Source organism: Phocoena sinus, chromosome 10, assembly GCF_008692025.1.
Source record: "Phocoena sinus isolate mPhoSin1 chromosome 10, mPhoSin1.pri, whole genome shotgun sequence".
Taxonomy (NCBI): Eukaryota; Metazoa; Chordata; class Mammalia; order Artiodactyla; family Phocoenidae; genus Phocoena; species Phocoena sinus.
Window position 1 is genome coordinate 31,862,658 of NC_045772.1, and position 13,368 is coordinate 31,876,025.

General features: G+C 37.5%; 1 protein-coding gene across 3 annotated transcripts in view; it reads left to right on the top strand.

Annotated features, from left to right (window-relative positions):
* The window catches only part of KITLG (KIT ligand), an 87,883-nt gene extending 75,027 nt beyond the window's left edge, over positions 1 to 12,856 (top strand). For all 3 annotated transcript variants that reach the window (XM_032646027.1, XM_032646029.1, XM_032646028.1), the window contains 2 exons: positions 807 to 882; positions 8,630 to 12,856. In XM_032646027.1, the coding sequence (XP_032501918.1) occupies positions 807 to 846 (40 nt within the window). In that variant the 3' untranslated portion in view covers positions 847 to 882; positions 8,630 to 12,856. The remainder of the gene's footprint in view (positions 1 to 806; positions 883 to 8,629) is intronic.
* The last annotated feature ends 512 nt before the right edge of the window (positions 12,857 to 13,368 follow it).

Genomic DNA, 13,368 nt, shown 5'->3' on the forward strand with positions numbered 1-13,368 from the left:
GTCTCATTCTACTGTAAACCCCATTTCTTTTTTTTTTTTTTTGCCGATACGTGGCCCTCTCACTGCTGTGGCCTCTCCCGTTGCGGAGCACAGGCTCCGGACACGCAGGCTCAGCGGCCATGGCTCACAGGCCCAGCCACCCCGCGGCATGTGGGATCTTCCCGGACCGGGGCACGAACCCGTGTTCCCTGCATCGGCAGGCGGACTCTCAACCACTGCGCCACCAGGGAAGCCCTAAACCCCATTCTTAATATCACTTCCTAGTCAAGATACTTTCAGTTATTTTTCTCTTGCATACTTCATATATTTGACCTCACTCTGGCTTTCAGAGCCCTTAATTTTTCTCAACCTACTCAGTATTTTATTCAAAGCCAAATACAAAAATTGTTTTGTGAGACCTTGCCACTTATGGTGGCTGACGCTGATCACTTCTTTACCCTATCCCATACTGCTCCAGGACCAATGCTTTGATTTTACATTCAGTTATAGTTTTCATTTGGCATGTTATTTTCTCTTATGCTGCATGTGTACATATTCACAAATTAAGTGCATATAAGCATTTTCCGTATGTGTATCTGCATATGCGTAGAGAATTTTTTAACTACTTGGGGAGACTATGTGGAAGCAGATGAAGTCTTCCCTCTTCCCTACAGTAATATCATGAAGGTAAGCTTCCCACTCAATTTTGCAATCTTTTGCTACTGTATTTACAGAAAAATAAAAACTGCCCTTTACAATGCCCAGATCATGGTTACTTCAGAATCTCTGTCTAAATGCAAATAAGCATGTTTCTTATTCTTTTTCAGTATGTTGCAAGAAAAAGAGAGAGAGTTTCAAGAAGTGTAATTGTGGCTTGTATCAACACTGTTACTTCGTACATTGGTAAGTATTAAGAATTCAAGCTAAAAGATATAACAAGGACTATACAGCATCCTAGACTCCAAAATTTATTAAGTCTTCTATCAAGCTGGGGTCAGTAATGTTAGCTGAAGCTGTTATGTAATTAATTGAATTGTGCATTCTCAAGTTTTGAAAGGCAAGCAGTATTATTCCAGTTTAGTGGATTCATCTTGTATGGGAGATATACAAAGCATTAACAGTTGAGCGTTTCCTAATTTTTTTCTTTTTTGGCTGCGCCACTGGGACTTGGGGGATCTTAGTCCCCCAAACAGGGGTTGAACCCGTGCCTTCAGTGAAAGCATGGTGTCCTAACCACTGGGCCACCAGGGAATTTCTGAGTGTTTCCTATTTTTGAGGCCAGAAAATAAATTAGACAAGGGGCAAAATAAAATATTTTGGACTAAATAGGACTAAAATAAAATATTATTAATAGAAGAAGAATAAATAAAATCAACTTCAATTAGGTGTGATTAACATGATAGGAAAAGTATCTCATTTTTTAAATGCTGAAACAAGCGAAAATCAAAAACATTGCCCTGCTATTTTAAGGAAAAGTAGAAAAGGTCAAAATCCCATACAGTAAAAAAAAAAAAAAAATCCCATACAGTAGGAGAGGGAAATTGTCAAGGTAAAGTGCCACCTGCCACATGACACAATACTTGTGCCTCATCACAGTCCAGAGCCCAGGACACACTGAATATAAACCGGGGACTGATAACCTGTTGTGATTGTGTGGGTCTGTGAAGGGCCTGGGGATGAAGGGAGACTAGGAAAACATGACCAGAGGGCGCTGATGTTTATACCTCCTCTCCCCTCTCCTGTCTACTTTCTCAACTCCCAAGCTGCAGACGCGGTGCAGGGAGCACCCTGAATGGCACTAACCTGATCCAACGTCATGCATGCTCTTCCCATTTGTACTTCTGCCAACTCACTGTTAATTCTGTTCTGCTCATGAACCCCCATTTATTACAGTGGTGTATAAGTGTTCTTTCATCTTCCTAAATCTTCAGTTCTTCCCCTGCACTCCCTCGTGGTTAGAGGATCATTTACTCGCCCGATTATTATATTATATTATATTCCTTACAGGTCACTGTCCTTCCAGCTTTCCCTTCTGTCCCAGATTCAGAGATTTCTCTCTAGATTGAACCTTCCCCAGGGAAACTGGGTCACAGAGCCTTTGTCTCCTCCAGGAACTCACTTTTATCAAACATCATTTTTCAACAACCCAAAATAACATCATATAATAATAGTAATTATGTCGCATATGCCTCTAACACTTTAACCCTGCTATTACACGGACTTCATTTTTGCCTTGAATCATGCCCTTGATCACCACGTCTGGAGCACGAATAGCACCCTCTCTTCTGCTCCCATCCTAGCTCTCCTCTAGCCTCATGTTTCCTGTCAAACACTGTAAAGGAATAAACCCTTCACTTGACCCTTTTTATTTTCGGGTGCAGTATTCCCCAAGCTGAAATCATTGTTATTCCAAGAAACATTTCTTTGACCTCCAATCCCAGTACAAACCTACTGTTTTTTCCCCATCTGCTGTTTCACTTCCCTTAAGCCAGACATCCACCAACTATACATTAAATGGTTAATTGAACCTTAAAGGCTCAAGTAATGTTCTCTGTGGTTTGCTTTTCGATGGCATCACTGGGATCCTGTTTTGGCACGTAGGTGATGTGGTGTTTAATTGTGGCATTTGTCCTGTGACATTTGGGAAATGGATTATGATGGAAAAGCCCAGGGCACTTGTCTAGGAGAAAGAAAGATGGCATTTTAAAGCAGCTGTAGTCAAGCAACTTACACATGCTGGTCAGGGAATATACAAGGACAGGAAGTGAGTCTGTCTGGTTCTTGCTATATCTCCTCACAAGTACCTCACTTGTTGCCTAAGCAACAATGTAGGTGCTCAATAAATGTCTGTTGAAGTGACTGAGTGAATAAATAAACCCTAAATGAAAATCTTACCAAGTGGTAAGGAAGATAGCTCTGCTGAAGTGGCCTTTTTTTTAAGGTTCTTTTTGTTTTGCGAGACGAATATGTTCTAGAGACCTGCTATACAACATAATGCTTAGAGTTAAAAAAACTACATTGTGTATTTAAAACTGTGTTCAGAGGGTAGACCTTGTGTTAAGTGTTCTTACTGCAATAAAATAAGATGTTTTGAAACAATCTTTTAAAAAGTGCAGTAAGGTTTATTTTTATCTTGTATGTGTATGTGTGTGTTTAATTTGCTGATTTTGGTCAGTAGGACAGCAAAGTATGTACAGCAAGGGGGAGTACAGTCATATGGGAAATGGCTAAATTATTTTTCTTAAAATCTGAAATGTTACTCATAGAATTAAACGAATGAAATTAGACAGGTTAAAGAAGCCCCAAATTGTTTAGAAATAAACTCATCACATATCATTGAGGAGCTGGTGTAAAATAGATGACCTTACTTCTCACCATCTCTGCAAAGCTCTCTCAAGGCTCAGCTCAGAACCACCACCTCCAAAAAGCTAACTTCCCAAATGAAAGTAATCTCTCTTTTATGGCCGTCTAATTATATTTTGTATTACATTTCATACAATATTAATATGGTATTAGTTACCATTACTTACATAGACATTACTTACTCACAGCCACTTACGTAGATGTTTTGTGTCCTCTTCTAAACCATAAGTTCTTAGAGGACAGGACTGGTTTCTGAATTTCATTTTGGAATTCCATTAAACTATATAGTTTACACTTTGCACATGCAAGTGATGAATGTATCTGTTGAATAAGTGAATGGAGAGATGGATGAATACCTCAGAGAACTGCAGTAACGTGAGAATAAAATTTATGGAGTAAAAACAAAAATAGACGTGTGTAGGTAGAAGTAAATAAGAATTCAAATACTGAGGGCAAGATAGATAAAAGGAAGAAAAGAGAAGCAGCTCATTATCATGAATCTGCAAACCCCGAAGTCAAAATATATATGTATCATTTGTAACCATTTATTGAGTACCCATCGTATAGAGAAAGCCTGTTCCTTGTACCAACAGAGGTTTGGTAAAACCTGCCAAGGAAATTTGAGTATAATATGGGGAAAGGGATGTGGTGGAGGGAAAGGCTTGGGAGAACAGACTATGACATGGTAGGAGAGGAAATATGCCAAGAAATAAGAAGAACAGTAGTAAAAAGTACCAAGATAGAAATGAAATATGGAGTTGTAATTATATATTTTAAAAATTGGATATAATTTGGATTATAGTCATTTTCTTGCTTCACAAAAAAAGGGGAAAATATAAGGAATGACTCAGGTTTGTGGCAAGGATTTCTCCCTGAAATAGAAGTTTCATGAACTAAAACAAATTAAACCAGGACAAATATTGGAACACTAGAATAGAAAACATATGGAATAGTTCTCCAACCTATAATTGGAAAATGAAGAGGAGGATTTGATATTTTAAATACAAGGAAGGAATGTAGATAATGACCCAGAAACAAAAGAAGTTGCCTCTAAGAGAAAATATACAAAAGCTGTGTTTATTTGACATCAAACGTGAAATTATCTCTGCAAAAAGTTAAAAATGTATTTAGTCAACTAGCTAACGACAAGTATACGTATGTGGCATCCCAGAAGAATTTTTCATTTATTGGGTTGCGTGTAGCACAGTTTAAGAGAAAGAAATAGAGTAGATCATAGCACAATTTTACTCTTCATTCTAACCACAAATGTGACACCAACAAGCTCTATAGTACGTGCATTGTTGGATGCAAAGCTTAATATAACCTAGTTCTGTCCTCAAATTGCTTATGGCCTACAAAAGGAGATAAGACATATGCATAATAACCTATTATTTTAAAACAGACTAAAGGAGATTTTGGTTAAAAAACAGCAAAAGAAGCTGACAAAGAAATGCAATAAATAAGGAGTCAAAGGCAAAGCCACTGCATATGGTTGTAGAGGATGTGCCCTGAACATAGCTGTAGATAATGACTGGTACAGATGGCATCCCATAGAATTGTACCACCCATATACAATTGTCTTATTTAACAGGAGAGAGAAATCATTCGGAGAAAGGCTTTATTGTAAGGGTGATGGAGGTGGCATTTGTATGAAACTGGATCTTGGATGATTGCTAAAATTTTACTGGCAGTAGGGAAGGGGTAAATCCAGATACTGCAAATGGCGTAAGTTAAATCAGGGAGCTGAAAGTACAGACTGTGTTCAAGAGTTTGTACAGCTGGACTCCAGTAGAAGTACACATAAAGGGTTAAAATGCTGAGAAAGGATGGGCATCAGTTTGAAACAGGGTCTGAATTCCAAGTACAGGGGTTACACTTTATTGAGTAATATAAGGAGTTGTTGGAGGGTTTAGAAAAGACGTAATACAATCAAAGCAGAGGTTTAGGAAAGTAATCAGACGTTGGCATGGCCAGATGGATGGGAGTGGTGACCTGGAATCAAGGAGTCCACTTAGGAGGCCAATCTTCAAAACAGATGTGAGAGAATGACAACCTGAACTAGGGTCACAGCCATGGAAATAGGAAAGCATAGGCCATTTTGGAGTCACTGCAGTAAAAGAACAAGTCCTAGTTCCTGATGGGATGTGAGGCTTGACATCACAGGCAGTAATCAGGGATGATTTGGAGCCTATGGGACTAACCAGATGGCAGTGCCAACAGAAAAAAATGGGAGAAGGAGCCGTTAGTAATTATTAACCAGTGGCCAAATATGCTTCACTGGAAATTCAGAGTACAGTAAGGGCTGCAAATAATAGATTGGGGATTGGGAAGTCATCCACAAAGAATTCTAATTGAGACCTTGGGAGAAGGACTGTGTAATCACGGAGAAGGCCCAGTTTGGTTGACGGTAAATAGCATGAGTTTGTAGATACTGAGATGGCGGTGTTTAGGGACTTATCCCAGCATGGTAAGTGTAGAAAGTAATTTTTTTTTAATTTATTTTATTTATTTATTTTTGGCTGTGTTGGGTCTTCGTTGTGGTGCACGGGCTTCTCACTGCAGTGGCTTCTCTTGTTGCAGAGCACAGGCTCTAGGCGTGCGGGCTTCAGTAGTTGTGGCACGCAGGCTCAGTAGTTGTGGCTTGTGGGCTCTAGAGCACAGGCTCAGTAGTTGTGGCACACGGGCTTAGTTGCTCCGTGGCCTGTGGGGTCTTCCCGGACTAGGGCTCGAACTCATGTTCCCTGCATTGGCAGGCAGATTCTTAACCCCTGGGCCACCAGGGAAATCCCTAGAAAGTAATTCTTACTATAATTAGGCTGGTGGAGAGATTCATAAAAGAAACACAACCTGGAAGTTTCCAGTAGATCTAAGACAGAAGAAAGTTGATCCTAGAATTGGAATAGGGATGAGGGCAAGTTATGCTGGGACATTTATTGCACAGGACTCAATAATGGTTGGTTACCAATGGCCAGATCTTTGACTCTTTACCACATATTTCCTAAGAATTTTGAAGGTTTTGGTTTGGAGCTCCCTCTGTGTAGATACATTGTGATGCAGAGGATTAGAAGGGATTAGACTTGGGTCTAATCTGCACCTTAACTAGCTGTATGTTCCTGGATGAGTCAGTTGTCTTTTAACCCCTGATTCTTCAAATGTAATGGGGGGATAATAATACTCACCCTATTTATTTCATGAGGTTGTTGCCAGAATCCATGGTATTATTATAAAAATGGTAGTTTCGTTCTATGGGAAACTATTTGTTGGTTTTTACGTTTGTTTTCTTTGCTAAATGATCCAAAGACATAATCAGAATAGATTTCCACTCTTGCTTCTCTACGCTTACGTTTAGAGTTTCAGGTTATTTGTAGCTTTTTCAAAAAATATATATATGTTTTGCTTTTTTGTGGTTTCCTTCTGCTTTTCTAACCAAGTTTTATTTTTAAAATATCTGCTAGGTAATTTGCATTTCTGAAATTTGCTCTTAATGCCTGTTAATTTTTCCTTCAGTATTTAATTCTGCTTTCCTAAATACAGGTTTTCTATTTTTTTAGAGTTCTCTGTTTGGTAAATTGTCATGTAATATGGTTTTTAGTATATTATTACATTTTATATATTTACATTTTCAATATATTACACTTAATGATTGCATACATTTCATATATTACATTAGAGTAATATACATTTAGCATATTACTGGAAAAAAACACTGTACTTCTTATCACTCATACTATAAAGTTTTATATATAGCCTATGTAATGATCGCAAACATTTTAAAACCAGTGATCTCTGGTTCTGGGATTGATAAATAAGGACAAAATAGGAAAAGAGTAGGGAAGAAACTAAATGCAAAATACACATTTATTTAGGGGTTGTGATTGAAAATAGCATGCAAATGCTGCCTATAATTTTTTTAAAAAAAAGATAAGGAAGTACAAATACTTCACTTGAAAGTTGAAAAATCTGAAAGCTGAGTCCAAAGCTCAGTGGTTTAACACCAGCACTGAAAAGCTAAAACAGTCTGGCTTTCATGCTTCAGCAAGTACAGTAAGCTGTGCTGAGGCCAAATGAACTTCCCCAGAGGCTTTGTCAGGAATGTGGTGCCAGGATTTCTATCTTTCTTCTTTTGGCTGACAGTACTGAAGGAGATCTTACTGCTGCTATTTCCTCAGTTGGGAGAAGTGATTGCTAGAACCTGGCTAGGCAGTCAGGATACTGGCACTGATCTGTGGCTAGGAGGCTGTCATTTGTGGATGGCCTCTGATCAGCCTCTCCACCTGTCCCAGATATCTCTTTCATGCCACTCCATCAATCTCCACTTCTCCACTCTGAACACCGCCATTGTTCTTCAGACCCTCTCCCCTCACCACCTGTTTACAACCTCTTGGAAGCCTTGTTAGAGAAATTCAAGGCTACACAGATTGATAACACTCTTATCAGAAATGGAGATAATCTGTGCTGTGCTTGGGGGTATGAAAGCCACAGGATATTCATTCATCCACTCTGTGTTCAAGAAATATTTATTGAGTACAAGTGGCCCCCTCCAGCGCTATGCAAACGTAGAGCATTCCAATGAAACGTCTTAAACCAAAATGGCTTAAGCAAAGAAGCAATCACCTTAGGATACATCTTGCTAATGGGACGCATAAAATAAATCGATGTAAAGCACAGATGCTCATAGACACAATTCAAAGTTATGGTGGCTTTATGCTGAGAGGCTAAGTGTAGTTCCGGGGAAGGAACTTGGCGGTGCCACTCTCACTGCTGGCGGTGCACACTGCCTCTGTAGGCTCACTGCAGAACAAACCCTGAATGCGACGGTCTCTTTTTACCTTTTTTCATAAAAGCAAAAATCCTCTTTGGATTTCTTTCGTTTGTCGAAAACAGGTACTAAAGTAGGTCTTTTGTAAAAGCAAAGTGGTATAAAGGGAACTTTGAAAAGCAGGGGACACCCGTATCTCTTTTGTACCAGGCACTGTTCTAGGTGTTGGAATACAGCAGTGAAAAAGATAAACAAAAGCTCTATGTTCCTCATGGGGCTTACATTCTAATGGGAAGAGACACTCAGTAAACAGTAAGATCATTTCAGATTATGTAAAATGTTACTAGGGAGATCAGCAAGTGACTGATCACTGCATCTAGGAAACATCTGTCAAGTTATTTTAGGCTGTGTAAGTGAAGCATGCATTGTAAATCTATTACTCATTCTGTAGTCATATGAATTCAGCTACTAAAAATGAAAAGAAGGTAGAAAGCAGATATGCTATAATCTCTCTTTTTTCTTCTCTAGGCGGGTAACAGTTCATGTTTGCTTCATAAATGAAGCAGCTTTAAACAAATTCCTATTCTGTCTGGAGTGACAGACCGCATCTTTATCTGTTCTTGCTACCCATGACTACGTGGATGATTCAGAAATTGGAACAAAGTGTTTTACTGTGAAACTGGCACTGAATTAATCATCTGTAAAGAAGAACTTGCACCGAGCAGGACTCTATTTTAAGGACCTGGGGGATTTGTGGTCTCAATTAGAACTTGCAGCTGATGGTGGGAGAGAAAGCACGTGTCCCAGACTGCACGTACCGTTTTGCATGCCTCCAGAAACGTCTAATTGTTGAAAAACCACATAGCTTTATTTTACAGTTACAACCTGCAGTTCATAGTTATCTTGGTCTCTGCAAGTAGATTTCAGCCTGGATAGTGGGGGGTCATCATTTTTATCAAAGGGATCTAGAAAAAATTCAAAAAACAAAAACTCCATAGCATCAGCCACTGTTCATTTAGAAAGCAGTGGGAAAAGAGGGTGGGGGTAGGGGCAGGTCAGCCTTATAGCTGCTGATCAATGAATGATATGGGTCTGAGCTTGGTCTCTTTCTGACAGAGTGTGCTCAACCGTATCCCACTAGACAAATGGACATGGTTGTCTGACTTTAGTCATGCAGGGGAGCCAGTACTGAATTACACAACAGTGATGCCTTTGCAGAGGAGAGACTCCGAAAGAGTCATCACACGAAGAAGCTGTGGACACTGCCCAGCAGAACAGTCTGCCGAGGAGGGCATCTGGCACCCCTGGTGAAGTCAGCCTTTGCCCTTGACCACTATGGCGTGTACAAATTGTGCTTGCAAATTATATTACAAAATGTTTATATTCTAAAACTATCACAGAGTTATGTAAAGGGACTTAGGAGAAATCACTGAATGTATGGAGGCCGCATTTTCAATTTCTGCTGTGGGAGAGAGTAAATATAACTTATGATATTTAGTATCTATGGTTAGATAACCACACACATGCTAATATGGGTGTTGAAAACTAGGTGACTTACTTGGCTTTTACAAGAATGCAGGGGATCAGGAAACTTTAGTTATTTATAGTATAATCACCATTATCTGTTTAAAGGATCCATTTATTTAAAATCAGGCACTCTGTATTCATTAAGGTTTATGAATTAAAAATAAAAAGAAAGCTTTATGTAGTTACGCATGTCAGTTTGCTATTAAAATATGCGACAGCATTTTTGTCATATTGAGTGAACGTGGCAGGAATTCCCAAGATGGACATTGCATTTTTAAACCAGAACTTGTAAGACATTAAGTGAATTTCCCTTGCCAATGTTTTTTATTTCAAAGGAACATCTGACTAAGGTCAAAGAATGATTTCTTTTGGTTTATTTTGATGAAGATTCTTTTAATATATCACAAACGTACACATACAGGAATCCAAAGCTTTCCATTCTAACTTGATCCTTGTGATAACATCATTGCCATGTCTATCACCATCACATGACTGTTTTCAATGCAGTGATAGAGAAAGGCATGAAAAACTGCTATCTTTCCTTTGTTTTCAAAAGTCCAAGAATTTCTAGTAGAGCTGGATTTTACCTTATGTTCAAAGCTAATTCAAATACAACTCTAGTAAGTGGCCCTTGCTCTTTTTTATACCAAAGAGCTCAGATGATTTCTACGATCCCTCCTCTAAAGTGCTGTGGTTCCTCAAACACTAGTCATGTCTCTAAGATACAACCCAGATGCTTTGGGAAGTTGCATTAATTTATTCAGTCCCTCAAATATCCCATGGTACAACCAATTATATATAATAAAACCAGAGATCAATTTAATGGCTGAAAGGACCTGTCTCGGTGTGTGATATTGATTGTTTTGAAGAAAATAGACATAGATTAACATGAGTATGTGTGTAGGTCATGTGTCGATTGAGAAGATTGATACTTCTCAATCTAATAGTTTGTTTCAGCAATGGTTTCAGTTTTTGTAAGTATGTAAAAATGCTGCTTAATGAGCTTTAGAGTACAATAGATGTACTTTTGTTCTCAAAGCTGGTAGCTGGGTTTTAACACACAAGGACATGGTCCTAATTGATGGGGTTAAATAAACAAATTCAGCAAGTTATGAAATCTGGCATGGTAGGCGAGGGGAGATGTATTCTGCCTAATCAAATGTGTTGGTTCATTGAGAGTTGTGTGGATTACCAATTTTTAAAACACTAAAATTCAGTAAAATACACGAACAATAGAAAAATGTTGAACATTACTTTGGTTGGTAGTTGCTTGGGAATGAACTGTCATATCTACTTGGCGATTAAAAACTATATATACGTATATGTCTTTGCTTTATTTTATCCAATATGTGTTCTGAACATCCTTTATAAATCATGGAAAACTCACAACTGACATCTTAAACTGTGAAATCACCTTTTAAATTGGTGCCATGTATCTGATAGTTCTCTTTTGTAATGTTTCAAAATTGTCTTTTAAAATGGTTTCAGAAGTCTGCAGATTCTAAATTATACTTTAGTGTAAAGTATAATTAAGCTTTGTACCTCTGTGGTAGAACCCAAATCTATAGAGAAACTGGCACTGATAAACGGTGCCTGCCCTGTGATATCAAAGCGTTGCTTGATTTTGTATTATAATCTGATGTGCTTACCACACAGCCACTTTCTGATGAGTCAGAAACAAGTTATTTTTTTCAATACTTTAACAGAACAAGTACCCTATTCTCTTTGAAAAGGATTAACTATGTGAAAAATGACAATGTATGATAAAGTATGTTCACAATGAAATATCTGCTTTGAGTAAGAATTAAAGTACTCTGGAGAAACTTTGTGGCATATTTTGGTATTCTAATTCAAATGAAGTTTTAAATTAATAGAAAACTCCATGCAGAATTCATGGATATTTCTTAATGTTTTTCTGAAGCTAGGTTCTGGTTTCAAAATGTAATTCCAGTATGGGGCTTTTAGCCATTCCCAACCTATTCTAATTTAACTAAGAAATATATTTTTCAAGAAGGCAGTTGGACATAGTGGGATGGATGTTAGGAAAAACTGTCAGGAGCTTCCACTCTGCCATTAATGGGTATTGGTAAATCACTGCCCTTCTTTGGCTCTCAATTTTTATTTATCTATATGGTGAAGTCAAGTCATACCATAGGTATGAGAGAAACCTATTGATACGTGACTGACAAAGATGATAAAATAGAGCTGAAACTATCGCATATAAAATATCCAACTCTGATCTCTGTGAATAGCAATTTGAACATAAAAAGCTATGGCTGTTCTTGTTTGTAATGTAAATAGGGTCCATTCGTAAAAGTGAAAATCAGTCTCCTGTAGGGTGAGTCGGATAACCACTTACACAAGAGATGGCTTTTTCCGTTGCTTAAATAAACATTTTTGGATCACCTCTGAAGAATGAAAACCAAGAGTACATTTTACCCAGGAAAAGATGAGATGTGTGTAACATTTGGAAGTGTACCAAATCAAGCATTTAAATGCTCTCATTTTCTTAAAAGCTAAGAGCAGAAACTGTAAGATGCTCATAAAGTTTTTAAGTGCAAAAAGATACTTTCGAATCCATTTGGAGATGGGTAAACCATAAATTATATTTCAGGATTGGAAAGTGGGATAAGAATTTTAGAGAAAGCCAGCTTGTTTTGAAACAGTATTATTCTGAAATTGGCATTACAATATAAACATTCAGATTGAAATTCCAACCAGTTCATTTGTGGTGTTTGATCACACAGTTTATGGTGTTGCTGGAAATGCCTTTGTAAAGATAAAATAATGGTACTTTCATTTCCTAACAAAATACTGTTTTAGAAATAATCCATATTAAAATGGATATTCTTGATCCTAAAATGTTTCCTAAGCATCGTACATGTATTTATAACCGCCGTCTCCAATTACATCTTATGTTGTTTTTTAAATAAAATTGTTTAAACTAAAAAACATAGTATTTTCAGTGAGCCATGACTCACTAGATAAAAATTTCCAATCAAAATACCCTATTCTCCTATATTCTAAGGATTAATGTGTGATTATAGTGTCCACTTGCCACTATTTTTTAAATCAATGGACTTAAAGTATTCAGACATTTAGATGGATGCACAGATATATTGCTAGTTCAGTCATAGATTGGAGTTTGCATATTGTAATGTAAATGTATGTCAGCATTATTCTATAGTTTTATTATGACTGAAGTTAAATAAAAAAGGTTGTAAAATGTGATGTGTATGTACTGTATGTGTACTTTTTAAAATAGGTTTATGTCCTGACCCTTTTTTATACAGGTTTGAATTTGAAATTACATTATATATACACATACTTTATTGTTCTAAATAAAGAATTTTATGCACTCAAATTTGCCCTGTCATTATCTTAAAGTTATCACACATGTTCATAACATGGTTGAGCATTTAAGGTAAACTCAAAGTTTTCTATGGAAAACATCATTAATCTAGATTTTATTGTAATATGCACAAAAGGAGATAAATCATTTTATTCCAATAAATATGTATTGGTTAAGTAATCAAGGAAGATAGGTAAAGTAATCAAAGAAGGTAAAATTGAATTAATACACTGTTGGATCTCAAGGGGTTTCTAACTTAGTTGGGGAGAAGACAGGAAAACCACTGTCAACTGCATAAAGCCACAGTGAAGTAATTACCTAAGTGCAAAACTGCGGTCTAGTTAATGTACTTGGGGCACACAGGAAGAAGAAATGGATAGACTAGGGA